Source organism: Solea solea, chromosome 9 (genome assembly GCF_958295425.1).
Source record: "Solea solea chromosome 9, fSolSol10.1, whole genome shotgun sequence".
Lineage (NCBI taxonomy): Eukaryota > Metazoa > Chordata > Actinopteri > Pleuronectiformes > Soleidae > Solea > Solea solea.
In genome coordinates, this window is record NC_081142.1 from 6,006,912 (window position 1) to 6,027,024 (window position 20,113).

Here is a 20,113-nt window from a genome sequence, read left to right on the forward strand (position 1 = left end):
ACAGTTGCATTTTTAGAAATACTTCCTTATTATAAAGGGGAAACGGTTAATAAATGGTATTGAGCTGTGGTATTAGCACAGGGTCTCCCTAGGAAATATCCTGTTTTGTGTTTTTACTCAGTATTTTTTTTTTATTCGGATAAACATCAACTGCTAAATCTACCCTTTTTTTTAACAAATATCTGACTTTTGGTAACTGAATGAAGTAAGGGAACGGAGGAGATGTGTATATTTATGTCTTTCCAACAATGGGCTAAAACAGAATTACAGTTTTCATTAATGGAAAGGTGTATATAGTATGATAAGTATTGCACAATGACAGACATTGGGGTGATTAGAAATTAGATTAGTGTTTAAAAACTAGTTTAAAAGGTCAGTGTGGAGGCTGCAGATAAGAAAATAACTGGTTGTTTGCCTTTCAGAGAGTAGCTGGACTGTAGAGGAACAGGACAGAGGAATTTAAAGGAGGCAATAAAGCGTCAAACACCATAAAAACCTCTAAGACCTTTTAATATGTCTGAGACGCTGATTCAGCCAGACACAAGGTGTCGCTGTGACTAAATTTGACTACTGCTTCACGCGGAGTTATCTCTTTCTCTCTCGCTCTCTCCTCTTTTGTTTACGTTTATCCAACAACATGGAGGACGAGGTGGATGTTGACATCGAAGGAGACGAGTCTGGAAGCAGTTTAAAGTAATTATGTTTTCCTCGTGTGGTTAAGACCCCCCAAATATATTTTCTCAGTGTGGTTGATATAGTGCAGTCTGCGCTGGGTAACTGTGAGCTGGGTGTAGTTTTCAGCCTCACAGCACAGACTTAACTATTGTAGGCTGGTTGTGAGTCTCCTCGGCTCAGTACCGTGTTGTGTTCACGTCCTGTTGTGCTTTCTGTTGCAGTGAGCTGGACGCAGGTTTAGTTCAGGAGCAGTTCTTGCAGTCTGCGTGGACGAGCAGCGCAGGAATTCTGGTATGAAGAGTTCATAAAACTCAGGCATTCACCTGTCACTGTGTCTGTCACTGTGAGTCTGTCCATGTCTCTGCGGTTTGTGTCTCTATTCATGACTGTGACTGTTTTATTTATTTATTTTAATTGGAAGGCACAGTGCACGTTGTTGAACATTTCAACAGACTGTGTCTGTGGATGTGTGTCAGTGAGATGTCCACTGTGTGCGATTTTTGAATGTCTTTCCTTCTGTCTGTCTTTGTCGTGCAGCCGTGGGAGATGGACAGCTCCATTAGTCCCGAGAACCGAGAGGTGATACAGAGAATGCTGCTGGAGGAGCAGTATCCTTTGACTGACTGTGAATGTATCACAAAATGGTTGATTTATTTTATTTTGTTTGTCTTGTCCAGACAGATTTGTAGCATCTGCTGAATTGTATAGATTCACTTGAATTCCTAAGATTGAGGCATATGAGATAAAAGCATTGCTGAGGGTAAAACTTGTCAAATGACTCCCACGTGAAACTATTAATGCAGAAATCAAAGGCATACGAATGGAATGAGTAATAAGGGAGACTTGCTGCAAGTATTCAGAAATGATTTCATCAGAAAAGCTGTTATGATTAAATTTAAAAAATATTTTTCTGTGTCTCATGTTATTGTCTTTTAATCTGTGCTGCACACTATTTTCATGCAGTTCCCTTTCATATCTAATGGTCCTGAACTATACTTATAGATACTACCTGACAGGTAAAGAGATTCCTAGTAAAGTTTGGGAAAGTGCTGCTAGCAACAAGCCCAAAGTGAAGAAGTAAGTGTGTTTCTCTCTTTAAATTTCTTTCTTTATGTTGTATGCATTTATGTCACCTTCCTTTCTGTCATTGCATAGTTCTTTGACCAAAACCCCAGCCACAACCTCAGCATCGTCTTCTCGTTGGTCCAAACAGGAGAAAGATCGGTTTGAAGAAGGACTGGTAAGCTCTCCTTTTTCTCCAACACCCATGCTTTTTGCATAGAAGAAATACTAGAAAGTAGAAATACTAATTTCTTTGTGAAACTATAATATGGGTGTGTGGTTCTGCAGGCTCAGTTTGGCCGAAGGTGGACTAAGATTGCCAAATTGGTGGAAAGCCGTACTGTCCTTCAGGTCAAGAGCTACGCCAGACAGTATTTTAAACACAAGGTGAGATTTACTAATACAGAACATTATTCCAGTGTGCTGCTGCTGTTGAGTTGATTTTATGCAGGTGGAAGTATGCAGGCTTAGTTTACTTTATTAGGATCACCTTTTGCCATTACACTATCAGCTAGTCTTTTTGGGGTCAACATTTAACAGTATGATACATCTGTAATACCATATGAAAATACATTTAAAAAATAGCGGAAATTAAGGTCTCAGTTTGCTCAGACTTGCTTAGTCTCTGAAAACAATTTATTTACAGGAGACATCTTATTGACTGTCCGTTGAAATGTTCATCTGTGTCACTCATATTGTGGTCCTGGTTAGGTCTGTCCTGAATGTGGGACTTTGTGTCTCTGTGAGATTATCTTTATGAATAAAGTTTAAATAAAATAATTGCATAGGAAAGGATAAACAAATGAATTCATCATCTGTCAAAATTTTCAGGGTAAATCAGAGCCCAGATCTGCAGCTCTCCCTGCAGGACCCGTGTTGCAGCCTCCGCAGCCCACATCCAGTCATGCATCCACTACAGACAACACCATCCGCATAGAGAAGCTCTCTGATGGTGAGGATGAGGATGTAGACATCACAGATGATCTGAGTGATGATGAAGATACCGAAGAGAAATTGCAGGCTTGGAACGAAACTGAACCAGAGCAGCAAACAAACCCAGAGACCCAGACAGAAAATCTCACAGGAGAGCAGGAAGAGGAAGTTCATGGTGGGCAGGAGACAAAAGACTCATACAGTCTCAACATCTCTCCACCTCCACAAACTCCTCAGCCTTCATCGTCAGTCCCTTCCACAGAGGAGCATGCTGACACTAAGGAAGAGGAGACAGTGTTGTCTCTCATAAAAAGCCCTCAATCAGAAACTATGACAGAATCAAAGCAAATGAGTGATGAACATGAAGACCAGAGCTCCCATTTTAAGAGCTCAGCACAGACTAGTCAGTTGAAAGACACCTCTGGTGATGAGATGGGTAATGTACACAGTGCTCTAATCACCACACAAAGAATGTACTTTATGTTTACAATGATTTAAATAAGTTTTAAATGTATTTTTCCTCTCTTAGGTTCGGCTGATAAGATTGAGCAGATTTTAAATCTAAACTCAGAAGTCGACCTGGATGAGAGGGAGGAGAACAGGGATGAAGATGAGGAGGAAGAGGAAGAGGAGGAGCTCAAGATACCTAAACAGGAAATTGAGTTGGACAAGGAGGCCATCACTGAGGATGAGAAACAAGCCATACCAGAATTCTTTGAGGGACGACCCTCCAAGACCCCAGAGAGATATTTGAAGATCAGAAACTACATCCTGGATCAGTGGTATTAGACATGTTTGGTTAATTTTTAATCACACCACAGTTGTGCATAGGAGGCAGGTTTTTAATGTTTTTTTTTTTTTTTTTTTTTTACCAGGTTTAAGAGCAAGCCTAAGTATCTGAACAAGACATCTGTTCGCCCAGGCCTGAAGAACTGTGGAGACGTCAACTGCATTGGGAGAATACACACCTATCTGGAGCTCATTGGAGCCATCAATTTCAACTGTGGTAACTTCACTGAGCTGGTTGCAGCACTTACTTATTATTATTATTATTATTATTATTTTTTTTTTTTATAATTTACTTTCCTTTTCACCCTTTTCATCCTTCTCACTCACAGAGCAAGCGGTGTACAATCGCCCATTGCTGGTGGATCGCTCCAAGCACAAGGAAGGCAAAGATGTGCTTGAGGCCTATCAGCTCGCCCAGAGACTGCAGAGCATGGTAGACATACTCAATCATTTCTGACACCTAATTTCAAGCATCTAAACGATATAAGCGATTCTTTGATCTAATTGCTGATTGGTTGCAGCGGACCAGGAAGCGTCGTGTGAGAGACATATGGGGAAATTGGTGTGATGCCAAAGACTTGGAGGGACAGACTTATCAGGTTTGGACACAGTTTTACATACAAACACATGCACATAGACACATATCGATCACATATACGGATATAAAGACATACTGATCTTGTGTTTTTGGTGTTTACATCAGCATCTCAGTGCTGAGGAACTTGCTCTGAGGAGAGAGGAGATGAAAAGGCATCCTAAACCCGGCAAGATGTCCAGATACAGAGGGTGAGTGTGATGAAGTAATGGAACATTTTCTGTGCATCCCTGGTCGGTGGCCGATATATGTATCTCAATACACTACCAACAATCTAATGTGTTAAAGATACAAAAGCAGCAACTTATCAATGGATGATCATACTAAACAACAACATAGAACGAAGGCGTAAAAATTGCACTGCACTTGCATCATGCCCGTGCATGTCTGTGTGTAATTATGGATCATTTAATCATCCTGTTCTTACTGTCTTCCTCACAGCTACATATTCATACTTGTATAAATTCTGATTACATTTCCTCTATCAGGTCATTTGATCCCTTCCAGCTGATTCCCTGCAGGTATTTTGGAGACGATGTACAGGTCAGTGGCTGTCTCTCCTATTCTCATCAGTCACTAGCAAAATAGGAGGGGAATCTCACTTCCCATTTACTCATGTGTTATGTCTCTGGAACCTTCATTTAGTTTAAAATAGGAGATCACATTCAATTTTCTCTCAAATCATGTTCTCTAAACTGAAAGACCATCAGAAATGTACCAACAGTTCTCACATAAGGTGATCCTTTGTATTCCACTTTTTTCTGTTTTGCCAGGAACCATTCCAGGTTATTGTGTGTGCAGAGACTCTTCTCATCATGGACATGGTATGCTACACAAACATTCTGGTGTCTGGTATGATAATAACCAATACAGGACTCTTTAGCATTAGCACTCCAAGCATGTCAGGCTTATGCAAACCATGCCATTCCTTCCTTCTCTGTAGTAAGCCCCCACTTCAAAATGTGAATTGAAATAATGTAGATTTGATTTTATTTAAACTTGGCTTTGTTTAATGCCATTACTCTTTTCTGTTGTATTTTATTAGAATAGAATATTGTTCTCTTTTTGCTCCTAAATTAATCAAATGTGCTGTGGTCCTCAGCATGCCCATGTATCCCGGGGGGAAGTTATTGGTCTGCTGGGAGGGACTTTTAATGAAGAAGACAAAGTATTGAAGGTAGGAGGAGGAGTTTTAAACAACAGTATGAAACATCAGAAGACATCATTTCTTTTTTTTGTAATGTGTGTTTAATGGCAAACTGTTTGTGTGTGTTTGTGTGTAGATCTGTGTAGCAGAGCCTTGTAATAGTGTAAGTACAGGTTTGCAGTGTGAGATGGACCCTGTGTCTCAAACACAAGCCTGTGATATACTTTCGTCCCTGGGTTATAGTGTGGTGGGCTGGTACCACTCACACCCGTCCTTCCACCCCAACCCTTCAGTGCGGGATATAACTACACAGGACCAGTTCCAGGTAAAATGAGTGAATGTGGAGGTCATTTAGTCATGAGTCTGAGTGTATCATTCTGTCGTCTAATATCCTGTGTCCTGATTGCTACAGAGTTATTTCTCACGAGGCGGAGCGCCCTTTATTGGTATGATAGTGAGCCCATATGACCCCGCAAATCCATCCCCACACTCTCAAACCACCTGTTTGTTGGTGAAGGAGAGCCAGGAGCCATCAGGACCCCAGAGTATGTTTAAAGCACAAATATGCACACTAGGGATGGGCATGAATATTTCATTATTTGTTTCATTTATAAAACACTGATCAGTTAAGGTGACTCATTGTGAATATATGAAAAAAGATACAAAACTAAACAATATTTTATCATTAATTGCGCTGATTTAAAAAAAAAGGGCTACCTTATTTGTGGTGCATATATTACCACAAGAACTGTCCAGGGTGTACCCGCCCTATCGCCCTATGTCAGCACCCCTCCGCGTCCCTCCGGTGGAGGATAAAGCGGTAGTTAACGGATGGATGGATGGATATTACCATAAGGTTCTAGCAGCAAGCACTTGCTTGCAGAGACTGCAATTTGTGTTTGCAGAAGTGATTCCATTTATGAGGTATCTTGAAGCCACTGCTCTAAGCACAACATGCTGTAGACCCTGCAGAAATGATCAAATTTACCAGGGTCATTAAATGCATCTCATTAGCTGTTTGTCTTCACAGCTCAGCATCATGTGAACCATGCATTATTCTCAATAGTGCTCGTGCACTTTAGTTTATTTTGTTTTCTTGGAGTATAGAGTTAAAATACACACACATATTTACAGGACATCTGTCCACATTACCACAGTGTATCCACTGGCTGAGTGTCTTTTTTTTGGATCCGTAGAGCTGCCCTTCAGATTTGACTTCCTGTCATCACAAGACATCCCAGACTGGGAACAAACAATGAGGAGAGCTCAGTGGATTATCCACAAATACTCTGAAACACACGGGTGAGTGAGACTCAAGACTGACACGTGTGGTCGACACGCCGATCATATTTTAATTTTATTTTGTATTTTTATCATATTTTGACTTTTCCTGTTCTGGTTGGTCAGGAGTGTGCAGATGGACAGACTTTTTCGGAAAGACTCTCATCTCACCTGTTTAGAGAAGGTTAGTCTAACCTGTAAATGCTGTTTACTTGTATATCCCAGTGTTTAACATCATTTTAAATGTATCACCCCTACTTTTAATATGTAATGTGTCTCTGCTTTAACTACCCTCCCCTTTTTTAGATGCTGTCATCTCTTGCAAGATACCTGGAGCCCCTGCCAGATGAGGAGGGAGACCCCTTCCTTACCCAGATCCAGGCCCTTTTCCAGTCAGACTTTATTGCCAAACAGCAGCAGGAAGAGGCAGAGTCTTTAGATACCTCACCAAGAGCAGTGGATTCAGATGACTTTGCTTTTGATCAGCTGGACAACCAGGACATGCCCCAGGAAGAAGGAGGAAGAAACCCTGATCAGGATCCTGGCAGAGCTTCAGGCAACAGTGCACAACCAGTCACAGACACACCCTCAGAGACGAACAGCAACACAGTGTTACACCTGGGCTCAGTGTTATCGTCTGAACATAACTATCTACTGTGATGGACCAAACGTTTCTTACTTGTGCTATACAATAGTCAAAGTATAGACTTTTATGTGTAAACTACACAGCTTTGTATCAGCATCACAAACTATTCTTTATTTTTTTTAAATAATATTTTATATTAGAATCAGATTGTGTATGTAGAATTCATATTAAAGTCTTCTAAACAAAAAGCAAGTGACTGACCCGATGTTCTTTTAAAAAAATCCAACAAACAAAAAAAAAACAATATGAAAAGATGTGAATGAAATCTAAGCTTACTTGTATGTGTGATTTTGTTAGAAGCATGCATGAGGATTTTTTATTATTCATTAATATGACACTCTTAATTGACTGTAGGTATGAGTGTGAGAGTGATTGGTTGTTCCTGTCTGGTAGACAATGAATATGAATCCTTACAACATATAACAACACATGTCAGTACTCTACTAATGTTATTACGTTATTTTTAATGCAAGGAATTATAATGTCTTCAACACAACTGTGGTAGTTTCTGTGTACTAACAATGAATTAAGATGCTCATATGTCTATTGTTAATTGCTATTACCAAGTTATTACTTGAATACACTATTATTATAATACAATTGCTATGTGGTTCCTAACTCAAAATAGTAATAATACATTAATAATAAACTGTTATGTTACTTTCTGGTGTTAAGAAACCTGGCAATAAATTCCATGCAAGTGCCTGGAACTTGTGGTACCATTTGTTTCTAGGGGGAAGAATTTTAGGAGCGGAAATGTTGAACTCTCAAAACAACTAAATCGGTTCGTCGGTGTTCGACTACAAACGTGTGGTGTCGCAAGGACATGACAGGAGTAACTCTTAGTGTCGAGGTGTCAATAACAAACATTTGGAAATAGACATAAATCTTTTCGTCACTGTCTTAGCGGCTGTGCGGTGGAAACCATCATGGTTGTCGGTCGCGTCCGCTGGTAGCAGTGACATTGACGGCGGTGTCACACGAACTAGCCGATAAAACGTCCCGTGATCGTTAATTATACATTAAAATCCTCTCAGCTGTCGGCGGCGTTTGCAGCAGACTGTCATTATGTGAATGTGAGTTGAATGAGAATCACAAGGACGCCATGGTTGTATTCGCTGTCAGTCTGTTCAGGTGCAGCCGCTTCGGTTCGCTCTCTTCACCCCTGACACGAACCGCCTTCTTCAGTAAACAAGCTGTTTTTCCTCCGAAGACGACGAACACTGTGTCGCCTCACATCAGCTGTCAAAAGGCAACGACATCTTTCCTCTTCAGAAAACCTGTATTATTCTTTAAAAATGGACCGACCCCGTGTTTGCAGATCAGTCCCAAACTTCAGGAGTCTGGACACTTCCACACCTCAGCCTCCCTGAAGGCTCTGCCCGCTCCTCTCATATGGCTGGTGCTGAAACCTCTCCAGAAGCTCATGGCTATAATACTGGGCAGGTAGGAGAAGATATTCTGGACATTTTTAACCTGTATCATTCAAAATATACTGCATGGAAACTTTACCTCATGGGTCACCTCTATGAGGAACAACAGAATGATGCTTGGTTCTTTAAAATTTTGATTATAATAAATTGAATACTTTTTAATATTTCACTTCTTAAATGTGTTTTTGTCAAATTAATACAGTAGATATTAGGGCTGTGATGATATTCTTGATTTAGTTGTGTCGTGAGATCTTGGGTGCTGATCTGATTTGTATTGGAATTCTGGGTCCATGGTATTATTGATAATCATTTTATTTTCCTCTTTAAATCATAATTGAATGATACGTCATGATATGTTAAGCAGAGAAAACTACATGATCCTGCCTTTGCTAATGATACAATAAATAAAATGAGTGCAAGTAGGAAATAAAGTGCTTTTTAGCTTTACCTACACAGTGTTTACTGAACTGTAAGAAAATAAAGTAAAATCTGGGGCCAATATGAATAGAGCCCCTGAAAATAGGACACAGCACAAATGTGAGCCTTCAAATTCATATTCTTTAAATGAAATTTTATTTTTTGTGGTAAATTGGCAATTGTTTCATCATTCATTCATTATTCATTCATGTTTTAAGACGCATCGGATCGAATCACGACATGTAGATTTAATAAAGTCTATGTTGTATATTGTGTGGTAGGTTTGTGTAGTGGAGTTGAGGAGCCTGTTTAAACCTAGTATTAACATCCAGTCACTTCTTTGTCTCTCTACCTGTCACACACATGCACACTGATATCAGACGCATTATTACAGTCAGATTTCGCTAATTTGAATATAGTTCATAAAAAAGTATTTGTTTCTACAAAGATGCACTTTGTCAACAGCATAGGCGTTAGCATTCAAACCGTGGTTAAGGCGCTCCAGTGTGAGGCCAGAAAACATTACTCAGACAGGTGGGGTTCATTGAGTCATGCTGTTGACACAAGATCCTGACTGCACCACCTGCATGATTTGACAGAGATCTAGAATCATGAGCTCAGATTCATCAGGGTTTTTTTCTCTCTCTTTGTCTCTCTCTGTCCTGTGTTGAAGTGCAGCCTCACCTTTTTATTTTTGATTGACTATGCTGCTGTAATTTATTCACCTCAGATTCATTATTTTCATTCGTAAATGTGTTTTGTGATCACAATAATTGCAAGATGCATTGTTATCTGAGGTATTGTTGCCCTTCTGTTATCTATGACCCATCTATCCGTTCTCTTTTTCAGTTTCCTTTGCCAGAAATTAACTGTTTATTTGTTGTTGTCATTACTGACCTCTAAATACTGATGTGCTTGAAAGTCAAAGTCACTGTGATTGATTTCATTATATCCACATTCTGATGTTTAATATGAACAGTAACTAAATCTACTGAATGTTTTCCAAGGTGAGGACATGTTAAAGTTTGCAAAGGTGTGCAGTACACAGGTACAAACAGTGCAACAGTGACCAAGTTCCATTCCTACATGTTCCCCCTGACACACACATTCAAGCATTGCTCCGCTGCCATGTGATTGGTTGATGGAATAAGTGCATGACTAAACAGGTGTATAGACGTTGTTAATATTGTGATCAATGGGTAAATACACATTGTTAGTCATTGATAATTATTTTTTTTAGAGCAGCTAATGATTTCAAAGTTACTGAATAAGGTTGTGTGAGCTACACAAACTGACGTCACTGACGTTGTTGTCTTCCTCTGTGTGCAGGAGTATAAGAAAGTGGTGGGTGGCTCTACCAAACAACCGACGACAGCTCATGCGAGAATGGGCTTGGCTGCGCCGCTGGCATCTGACAGCAGGGGCAGTCGTTGCTATGGTGATTGTAGCTCTCCTTCTCCTGACCTACCTGGATGAGACTCCTTTGACGGGACGGACCCGCCTCCTGGTGTTCAGCAGAGAAAATTTCATGGAGCTGGCTGCCTTGACTTCAGAAGCTGTGAGAGACCTGTGTGTGTGTGTGTGTGCGTGCGTGCGTGTGTGTTGTGTGTGTGTTATACAGGAAGATGAGGCATTTATAAGCAGACAAAACAAGGTAAAACACAACATGTAATAAAAAAAGATGTGCTTAAACATTTTTAATGTCTGCCTGTCTGTCTGTCTGTCTGTCTGTCTGTGTCTTTGTGTGTGTTATTCAGTACCTGGAGGAGTTTGCAGACCTGCTGCTTCTGGTCAGTGACCCCCGTCACAAGGTAGTTGAGCGGGTGGTGGAGCATCTGGCACAAAGGAACAAGGACATCCCTGAAGTGTCCGATGTCACCTGGAGTGTCCATGTGGTGCAAAGTCCAGACGTCAACGCCTTTGTCCTACCTGTAAGTAAAAGAAAGGCCATTTAAGAGTAAGGTTATTATTTGATGTGCTTTTGAAGTGTTCACACTATCACACCATTGCATCTTTAACCTCATATGTGTTCCATAAGAGTGTTCCATAAAATGTCTTTCTTTTCTTTTGTACCTTTTGACATTGAATGAGAAGAATGTATATTTTGCTTGTTACACTTTATGTTGTTGTTTTCTGCTCACAGAGTGAAAACCTATTTGCGAGTAAAATATGCAAACATAAGAACTCATATTGTGTCCTCTTGTCAGTCTTTAAAAAGGATTTTTTTCCTTTCCTACAGAATGGGAAAGTGTTTATGTTTACGGGGATGCTGGACGCTGTGGCAGATGTTCACCAGCTCACTATTGTTCTGGGACATGAGATGGCTCATGCATTATTGGGACACTCGGTAAGACTATACATGTTTGTGATTGTTGCACTGTTTCTACCCCTTATCAATAATAAGATCACCTAATATTGTATAATTTACTGTAGTAATTGACCTGACATGTTTCAACCACTCACTTCAAAAATCCCATTGATAGTCCTCTCGGTTTAATTTGGTTCCTCCTGTGTCACAGTGCAGGATGACCAAGTCATTATTGTTAGTGCATTATTCTTTCACTTCTCATTTGCATTTATTAAAACTTGTATGGCGTAGTTGAGCAGTTTAAACAAAGTTTATTGCAAAAACATGGAAAGCTGCGATGTGATAGATTAAAGGTGTTGTGTAAAGATTTGTATAAAGTACGCTGACAAATGAGAAGCTTAGTTGATAGCAGCCCTCGCTGCAGTGCATAACGATGAGTCAGTGAAAACATTTCTGAGAACAAAGTGAAGTCATTTAGAAGGCTTGGGGCAGAGTAGAAGTTACAGCTGGAGGTTTTCCAGGTTTCTCTCACATAAGGCTATAAAATATGTATTTGGATCTCCTATAGTTGTGCATTACACATTGAGACCCTGGATTTCTCCTCAGCCTCCCTCTTTGTCTCAGACGTATTAATTTGGCTGAAGTAGCATCAGTTGCGGAGATAAAGTCACTGACAATGACCCCCAGACATTCACTAATCCCGTCTGTGCTATGATGACCACAGTCCTGTCGACCAAGGATACTATCACTTTATTAACTTTCCTCACATGGCTGTTTTGATTCCGCCAATAAAAAACACATTTTCTTGTTCTGAAAAAGTGTCTAATGAAGTGTGTATTTTCAGTGTGTGTCCACAGAGGAAATGCTTGAAGGAGATTTTAATTAGATGCAGGGAATGTGCATTGATGGGCTTGACATTACCCAGTAGGTGTGCTCTATTGGATTGGCTGTTAAAACTTTTAAATATGTTACAGAGTTAAGTTCCACTAAAATAGATGGGAATGATCAATATGTTCCACCTGCCTCGGTCACCTCGCAGAAGCCCTTTTTGCCTTTATTTTTCCCTCCCTATTTGCATTGTCTTAAACATTTTATCTTCCTTTTCTCATCTGTCACCTCCTCCTTGTCATATCTCTGTTCTCCCCTCATAGGCAGAACAGGCCAGTCTGTCTCACGCCGTGGACCTCCTGTCCCTTATCCTGCTGACAGCCGTCTGGGCCGTGTGTCCACATGACAGCTCGGCACTGCTGGCACACTGGGTACAGGACAAGCTTATACAGGTGACACATGACAGAATACTATTTCCAGGCAAGAAATATTTGTATAACACGTGCATTTATGTTCACTGAGAGTGCAATTTTACTATATTTAATGTAAATTGTTTTGTTTTATGTATGAAGTTTTACAGCTGCAGTACCTTTTTGTTTATTTTTATTTTGTCTTTTGTATTGATGTTACTCTGATTCGGGTCTTTGTGAACAGAAATTATGTATTGTTATTTATTATGCTGTGCAATACCATCAGGAGCATTTATGTGTATACACCAGCAGTGTGTGGTTGGGTGGGGGCAAGAGGCTTTTATCCCATCAAAGTAAACTGCTGTAAAGTTCCCCTCTGAAACTTTAGTTTGTCTCCTTTGTGTCCCGATTTACAAGTGCATTGCTGCTGTCGTCTCTCTCTGTCTTGACATAAAACCAATCACTTCCTGTGTGCAGTGCAGGAATGTTGCCGGGCAACACAAGATTTAAACACTGAGAGAGTGGTTTGGAGCTAAAAGGCTTAATCAGTGTTGTGTGAACACATTTGACAATGGTTTGAATGTGGTGGATATTTGTTTATGCTTAAGTTACAGGCACTAAAGTTTTAAAATAAAAGTACAGAAAAAGACCTGGAAAGTTTATATGACTTTTAAAATGTGTGTCACCTCATAAATATATATTGTTTGTCTCTTCCTTTAGTTGATCTTCAGTCGTCCCTACAGTCGGAAACTAGAGGCTGAGGCTGATAAAATAGGACTGCAGTTGGCTGCTAAGGTATCGTCCTATATACTGTATATATACTATATTATCAAGTTCAGTTTAGTTGTCACAAAGTTCTGCTCTGTCTGCAAAATGTATGGCATTTGTATAATCTCCTCTGTGACTATGGAGCAGCTTTCCATAGTAATTCAATGTATTTTTTTAACAAGAACATTTGCCAATTACATTTACTATACCAGATACAGCTAAAGCTTTAACATTCTTAATTGTTTTGATTTTATCTACAGCCGTGGCCATTCTGACATCACCATGGTGACTTCATGGGATTAAAACTTAAATAAAATAATGAGTGACTTACTAAAACTCTTTTTGCTCTTTATCAGGTTATCAGTGTTTTTAATGCAAAATCACTCTCTTATGCTACTATTGCTCTCCTGGAATCTATTTTCAAAGCACTAGGGGGCACTGTTGTCAAACTAAATCAATGGTGGTTGAATAAGGATTTTTATCTTGGCACAAGACTGAGGGATGCCACTGTGTTTGTGTTCGTGATTCCATGGTGTGTGTGTGTATCCTTCCTAGGCGTGTGCAGATGTGCGAGCTGGACCTGTTTTCTGGCAGCAAATGGAAATCAGAGACCAGCTGACAGGGCAGCCGTCTCTCCCTGAGTGGCTGTCCACACACCCGTCGCACAGGAACAGATTCACTCAGATGGACATCCTTATACCAGAGGTACAGAGGCAGTCCCACATCTGTCTCTTGCAGTGGAGAAACAGTTTAATTGTAGGAACTGGTGGAAGGAGTCTCAATGGAAATAATCAGGCATGTGGTAGTGGTACGTACAGTATATCCACCTGCAGACATGTGGAGAGACAGAGGGTGGAGAGGAATATTTGCAGGCTTTTAGGAAGACAGAAAAAAAACAACCCATATATGCTTAACTGCAGTTTTTTGTTGGCTTTGAGTTGTGGAGCTAAAGGCAAACAACCCCATAGTAGCAGTCAGACTCAAACTGTGCAGTTGCTGTGGTGAGACAATCAATCCTACCTTAAGGCTAGAAGGAAATCAACAAGCAGTTAAGACAACAGCAACTTCTATGGCAGTAGCAGTCATTACTTCTTGTGTGTGTGTGTGTGTGTGTGTGTGTGTGTGTGTGTGTGTGTCTGAGGCAGAGGGAGAGATTAACATTGTATCAGGCAACAATGTATTTAACCTTGAAAGTGAGTTGGACTGTCGGTACACTGTCAGATGCTGCAAGCACTAAAAACTAACAGATGGGTAAACCTCTAATTGTCCATCAGGTGCCCGTGTCATTGAGTCTGTGTGTGTGTTTTATGTTGGTGTGTGTGTGTGTGCGCGTGTATGTAACCATGCACCATAGCATATCCCTGTGTGGTAGATTGACCTCCAGCAGCAGTCGTCGGAGAGGCCAGACTGTAGCCACAGGCAGTGATGTGATACAGACTATTGTTCGGGGGATTCGTTGGCCTTTGTTTTGTTTGTGTGTGCTGAGAAAACTCACTTTCTCTGCTTTCTGCCGTGCCCTCCTCATTTCCCAATTTCGTTAAATCCAGCGTAGTGGTGCATTTGAGCCACTTAACAGCTGAGCACAGTTGGGTGAAAGTGATGCATAATTTGATGCTTTTCACCTTGCGAGGGGTAACAACATCAAGCTCGTTAACCCAACTTTTGGGAGAGCTCTCTGCATTCGCCAGTGCACTCATCATCCTTAAGCAAAGCACATTAAATCAACTGTTTGCATGAGAGAGGACCCTGTTGACTCACTGGGAACAAAGTGCATTCATGTGCTCAGAGTCTTGTCGCTGGCGGTAAGTGAGAGATTATTGAGTTAGGTGTGTGTACAGTAGGTGTGCAAGACAGACTAAGAGAATGTGCTTAATTGTATGGAAGTGCTTGTGGTTCATTCCTACTAGTTCTGCTCATCCAGCCTTTGTGAGATTGATTAGTTTCGTTTATTAAATTTATCTGTATCAGGGACATAATTTGTACCAGATTTAGCTACTTGCTAATTTCCATCTGTAGTTCCCGGCAGGTGACAGACACAATCAAATACAGAGCATACACACATTTAATATGAGCGCATGCAACACACACACACACACACACACACACACACACACACACACACAGAGGTTTGCACGGCTATCCTTTTAAGAACTCGCATTGATTTTTAACCATTTGGACAGCTTAAATAATGCATTATCCCTAAAATCAATCAATTAAATCAAATATCCTTCATTGTCTCCACAGGGAAATGTTTCTTGGGCAGAACAATTCAGAACACGGCAGTGACAACAACAACTTACAAAGGAATCACAATTCACTCAAGTAACAGAATAAAAAAAGATGAACATTAAAACCTAAAACACAAAAGACGACATTAAAAACCAGTAACCATAGTGCATAATGTGCAAGAGTAAAGTGCCATACTAAAGTGTCAGTGCTTATTGAGAAACATGACAGAAGGAACCTGATTTCTTGTTGATTAGTGTGAGAGACGTTGGGATTAAAGAGAACTTGAGATAGTTGGTTTTACATTTGCTCGCTCTATAATGTCTGCCTTAAGGTAACAGATTATATTCAGGAAACAGAATGTGTGATGAGTCATTTAGAACCTTTTTTTGTGAATTTGATTACAGAACCATCATACTGTAGATGGTCTGAAGAGAAGGGTGATCTGTCCATCACTGCCAGAGCTGTCTCACCATGTTCTGGAGTTTAGCTTTTAACCAGACTGTTATGGAGCCATAATATGCTGCCATAGTGAATCTGATGATGCTTTCCAGCACAGCTGAGCAGCAGCACCAGTGCGTTGGTCTTAGTTTAAAGCTGTAGTTTGTAACGTAAATGTCTAATGAGTTCACGCACTGCGGATTAAGTCTATCAGCTGCACATGACTCTCTCTGTGTAGCATTTTTGCTTTTGTGTACCCCACCTTTTGCCCTGTGTCAGCTGAGATTGGCTCAAGTGGCCCGCAACACAGGTCTCTCTTGAAAATGAGACCCTGTGTCTCAATGGGATAACCTGTATAAATAAAGGTTATATCTATCTATCTATCTATATATATATATATATATATATATATATATATATATATATATATATATATATATGTGTGTATATATGTGTATATCTATATCTATGTATGTATATATATGTGTATATCTATATCTATCTATATGTAAAAAGAAAGCATATATATATATATATATATATATATATATATTATATATATACAAAAATAAAGCACTTACAAAAAGTTTCAGAGGTGGATTATACAAGCAAAAGGTAAACCTGGATGTTCAGTAGGACTTCACGGTCGTATTTTTATCATAATCAGGACTTTAGTTTTATAAGAACTGTGATTGTCCAATGTTGAAAACACATGCTCCGCCTACAGCAATCACCCGCTCCCTGCACAGCTGCCTAAAGATGCCTGTGCCAATCTGCCTCTGTCTGCACCTCAGCACCTCTTAAGACAAGCAACGATGGTAAACCCACAACTACATAACAGCTCAATTTCTCTCTCTCTGTTTGTGGTTGACTAGAGAGGTGGGGGAGAAAAACAAGGTTTTTAGGAGCAATACCAATACTATTTTTGATTTCTAACCAAATACCTGCAAAACTATTGACATTGCAGTTATGGACTCAATTCTGTGAAATTAGCAGACATTAGTCTCTCAAGACACTAAACCGTGTTAGCACTAAGTGCCCTTGTACGATCCCGAAAGGCCACCAGCCGTTTGCAGTTGACCTCAGCACATATTTACCCATGACTGTGGCTGAATGTGTTTTCTGCTTAATCGTTTCTTTGAAGAGATTTAAAGTTATTACATTTTAAATGTGATTGTTTTTGTGTGAAATTACCTCTTTGTTTGTCTCTCTGTGCATAGGCTCTGAAGTTGAGGGAAGGTTGCATCTGCCCTGATTTACCTGCGTCTGACCCTCGAAAAATCTTCTCCAAGAGTGTCCAGATGTTGCTGGAAAAAACTAAGGATCAAAGCAGGGGAGGGTCAGAGGGTGCAAGCAAGCCCCACCTGCCCCACAGCGCTGTCTTACACACTGCTCTGCCTGCAGCTCTGCTTCCCCAAACTACACTTCTTCCCTCCTCAAATCTTGATCAAGGAAACAAAGGTCCAGTCCCAGTTGTTGCTTCAGAGATGAGTGTAGTCGCACCTGTCCGTGCTCCCACTGTGGGTGACGGACCACAAGACATGGTCACCAGCTGACAGGGTGTTATGTCTTCATGAATCAGTGGAGTTTTTCACTGACTGGTCTTGGCTGCTGTATTTATTACTGATTTGGGACATTTCGCCCTTTAGATTTCAGTAGCTCTGTAATTGCCAATCTATAATCACTGCTGCTATATGTTGGTCGGGGTAACAGCTCAATGGAGGTTTGGTGTAATGCTGTAATTGCAGTGAATTAAGGGTTATGAATTAAGAGAAGAAAAAATGATGAGAACGTACAGTATGTCGCTGTAGTTTGTAGTTTTCATCCGGTACCGTCCAATATTTCTGATGCTTAGCAGCTACCTCGTCTCCGCGCTCTCTGCTGGCATCATGTGTGTTGAACTGTTACTCGCTGTGTTATATGCTAGTTGGCACAATAGACCAAAAACCCCAAACCAAAACATAATCCCAATTTGCAGCCCACAAATGAAAACGTATTTTGTGAATATACCGGCTGCGCCATTGTCATCGGTGACACCAGTATTTCAATTTAACGCTTCCTTCATCTCTGGTGACACATTATGATCATTTTATATCTTAATATAATACGTTTGGTACGTAGTGTAAATCACCTTTAAAGGAAACTATCACTCCTAACCTTTTCATCTCAACGTGCTGCTGACTGAACTTTCAGAGAGACATTATCTACACCTAGTGATGACAAAGAAGCCACATTAATTAGATAACGGGGAAATGATAAATTAATTAGTAAAGCTTCCATACATTGGGAGATTAATATGTGCATTATTCATCGACACACTCCAACCCGACAAGAGTAAGCACTTTGAGTATGCATGTTGGAGAATGTGTCCATGGCAAGCAGAGGACATCTACATTCTCATTATGACGAGTACATTTTCATGCCACGCACACACACACACACACAGTACTTTATGCATACTCTGCCTGAGGGATTTATTGGTGTAAATTTATGCTGGTTTGTTTTCAGGTGTTAAAACACAGCCTTCTGCTCATGAATGTCGGCATCCATCGTTGAGCTTTGAGAAATCTTTCATGGGATTTTGTACAGTTTTATTTAACAAGGCACACCGACTGAGAAAACATTGTTACAGCAACAGCTTGCAGCAAGAGCCACACACTAAAGAGGGTGCGTCTAACAAGTGCCGTTCGCTTTATTTCACTGTAAACAGAAAAGGTTCAAAGTCAAGGATGTGTTTTTACAAGGGCAAATGGCCAGCAATAGGTTTGTGCTAAACCGTGCAATGAAAAGCCAAGGTAATGCGGTTTTTGCATAGCAATATCTCAGCAGAAATGTGCTCTGTTTGCAAATGGCAGCAAAAAATAAATTTGGGAAAAATTGATTATTTTGGCTTTTTTTTTGTCCTCTGGGAGTTCCACATCCAATTCAAATGGATGAAAGATGTATTTTTATCAGAGAAATCATGATTATGGAAAGATGTTATATTATGCACTGAGTGTGTTTGTGTGTGAGGGAGCAGGAGAACATCAAAACATCACATTAATCAATTAAGGCAGTGGGTGAATGATGAGTTTTCTTCTGAAGCATTTTGTTTGTGTGTGTGGTGGTGGTGGTGGTGGTGGTGTTGGGGGGGCTCCTCACAGCTGATGAGACGAAAATCTCAAAGACAAGGTTATTCAGGTATATTTAAGGCCCACTGTGTAAGAATGAGTGACACCTAATGGGGAGACTGCAGATTGCATCAAACAGGGGACTCCTTCACCAACAGCCTCTCCTTCACCCACCCTTCATCCACACCCACCCTTTCCCAAGTCCATTAGGGAAATATTCTGGCCTTTGTATAACAGAAAGGATGTAAACACTCTTTCACTGCCCTCCCTCCGCCTCTCTCTCTCTCTCTGCCATTCCCCCCTTTGATTTAGTTTAGTTATACAGCAGGTTTATATGGGCAAAGTCATTATTCTTCTGCATAGTAAGCATCAGCAAAATGGAAAGTGCATGCTCTGACTGGTTTGTCTGTTCAGGCTGCTGTAGATGGATGAAGATGGCCGACAGGTCTTGCCTAAAGTGCATATATATACATGTAAGTACATATGAAATGTAATTTATCCTTTTTCTAAAATAAATACAACCACATTTTTTGACTTTTGAGCTGAAGAAGTGGGTAAATATTTAAATATTGGTGATGTCCTGGGAATTCACAACTGCCATTCACTCAAGTGCAGTCTTCCCATATCTTGGCCACGGTGTTTGAGCTGGAAACAGATGACACACACACACACACACACACACACCCAGAGATAATTGTAATGAGTGTGATACAACACACATACACACACACACACACAGCTTTGAGTAATTGTAGCCTTCTCCTGGAGTATAAACAATACTGCAACAGAGGGCTTAATCAAGGAAAAGAAAGTCAGATGAATTGAAAGGACAGGAATAGAAAACAGACAAAGTGGAACTACAGGGACTGGTAGGAGAAAATAGAATATTTAATTTCCACTTGTGGAAGAGAGCATTCTTTTTGTTTAACTGCATTTGATTGACTTCTGAATGGAGAAGTCTTATTCTGTGTTTTCTCTCTTCACATACAGTATGTACGGATGTATATCCTCCACCTGTGAATTCACAGACTGTGTTGTTGGTGT

At 40.3% G+C, this 20,113-nt stretch overlaps 2 protein-coding genes across 3 annotated transcripts; both read left to right on the forward strand.

The window, feature by feature from the left end:
* Positions 1 to 595: 595 nt before the first annotated feature.
* On the forward strand, positions 596 to 7,335 carry mysm1 (Myb-like, SWIRM and MPN domains 1). Of its 2 annotated transcripts, XM_058637564.1 has the most exons (20): positions 596 to 693; positions 897 to 966; positions 1,213 to 1,283; positions 1,678 to 1,752; positions 1,831 to 1,915; positions 2,026 to 2,124; positions 2,569 to 3,106; positions 3,200 to 3,452; positions 3,546 to 3,676; positions 3,789 to 3,892; positions 3,981 to 4,058; positions 4,163 to 4,245; positions 4,543 to 4,597; positions 4,828 to 4,878; positions 5,157 to 5,231; positions 5,338 to 5,526; positions 5,614 to 5,746; positions 6,398 to 6,503; positions 6,609 to 6,666; positions 6,789 to 7,334. In XM_058637564.1, the coding sequence occupies exons 1-20, from the start codon at positions 638 to 640 to the stop codon at positions 7,140 to 7,142; spliced, it is 2,664 nt and encodes an 887-aa protein (XP_058493547.1). In that variant the 5' UTR covers positions 596 to 637; the 3' UTR covers positions 7,143 to 7,334. The 2 variants fall into 2 exon arrangements, with proteins under 2 accessions (XP_058493547.1, XP_058493548.1); XM_058637565.1 differs by lacking the exon at positions 596 to 693 and having other exon boundaries at positions 936 to 1,018; positions 6,789 to 7,335.
* Positions 7,336 to 7,867: 532 nt separating this feature from the next.
* On the forward strand, positions 7,868 to 18,840 carry oma1 (OMA1 zinc metallopeptidase). The gene is made up of 8 exons (XM_058639429.1): positions 7,868 to 8,574; positions 10,308 to 10,536; positions 10,736 to 10,909; positions 11,218 to 11,325; positions 12,438 to 12,566; positions 13,245 to 13,319; positions 13,848 to 13,997; positions 17,180 to 18,840. The coding sequence occupies exons 1-8, from the start codon at positions 8,234 to 8,236 to the stop codon at positions 17,513 to 17,515; spliced, it is 1,542 nt and encodes a 513-aa protein (XP_058495412.1). The 5' UTR covers positions 7,868 to 8,233; the 3' UTR covers positions 17,516 to 18,840.
* The last annotated feature ends 1,273 nt before the right edge of the window (positions 18,841 to 20,113 follow it).

Excerpts from the sequence above, each read along its gene's own strand:
- mysm1 (XM_058637564.1), top strand. The coding sequence starts at position 638 with ATGGAGGACGAGGTGGATGTTGACATCGAAGGAGACGAGTCTGGAAGC. Across the intron at positions 5,232-5,337 it reads AAGAAGACAAAGTATTGAAG|ATCTGTGTAGCAGAGCCTTG; the intron begins GTAGGAGGAGGA and ends GTTTGTGTGTAG. Across the intron at positions 5,527-5,613 it reads CTACACAGGACCAGTTCCAG|AGTTATTTCTCACGAGGCGG; the intron begins GTAAAATGAGTG and ends TGATTGCTACAG.
- oma1 (XM_058639429.1), top strand. The coding sequence starts at position 8,234 with ATGGTTGTATTCGCTGTCAGTCTGTTCAGGTGCAGCCGCTTCGGTTCG. Across the intron at positions 10,537-10,735 it reads CTGCCTTGACTTCAGAAGCT|TACCTGGAGGAGTTTGCAGA; the intron begins GTGAGAGACCTG and ends TGTGTTATTCAG. Across the intron at positions 12,567-13,244 it reads TACAGGACAAGCTTATACAG|TTGATCTTCAGTCGTCCCTA; the intron begins GTGACACATGAC and ends CTCTTCCTTTAG.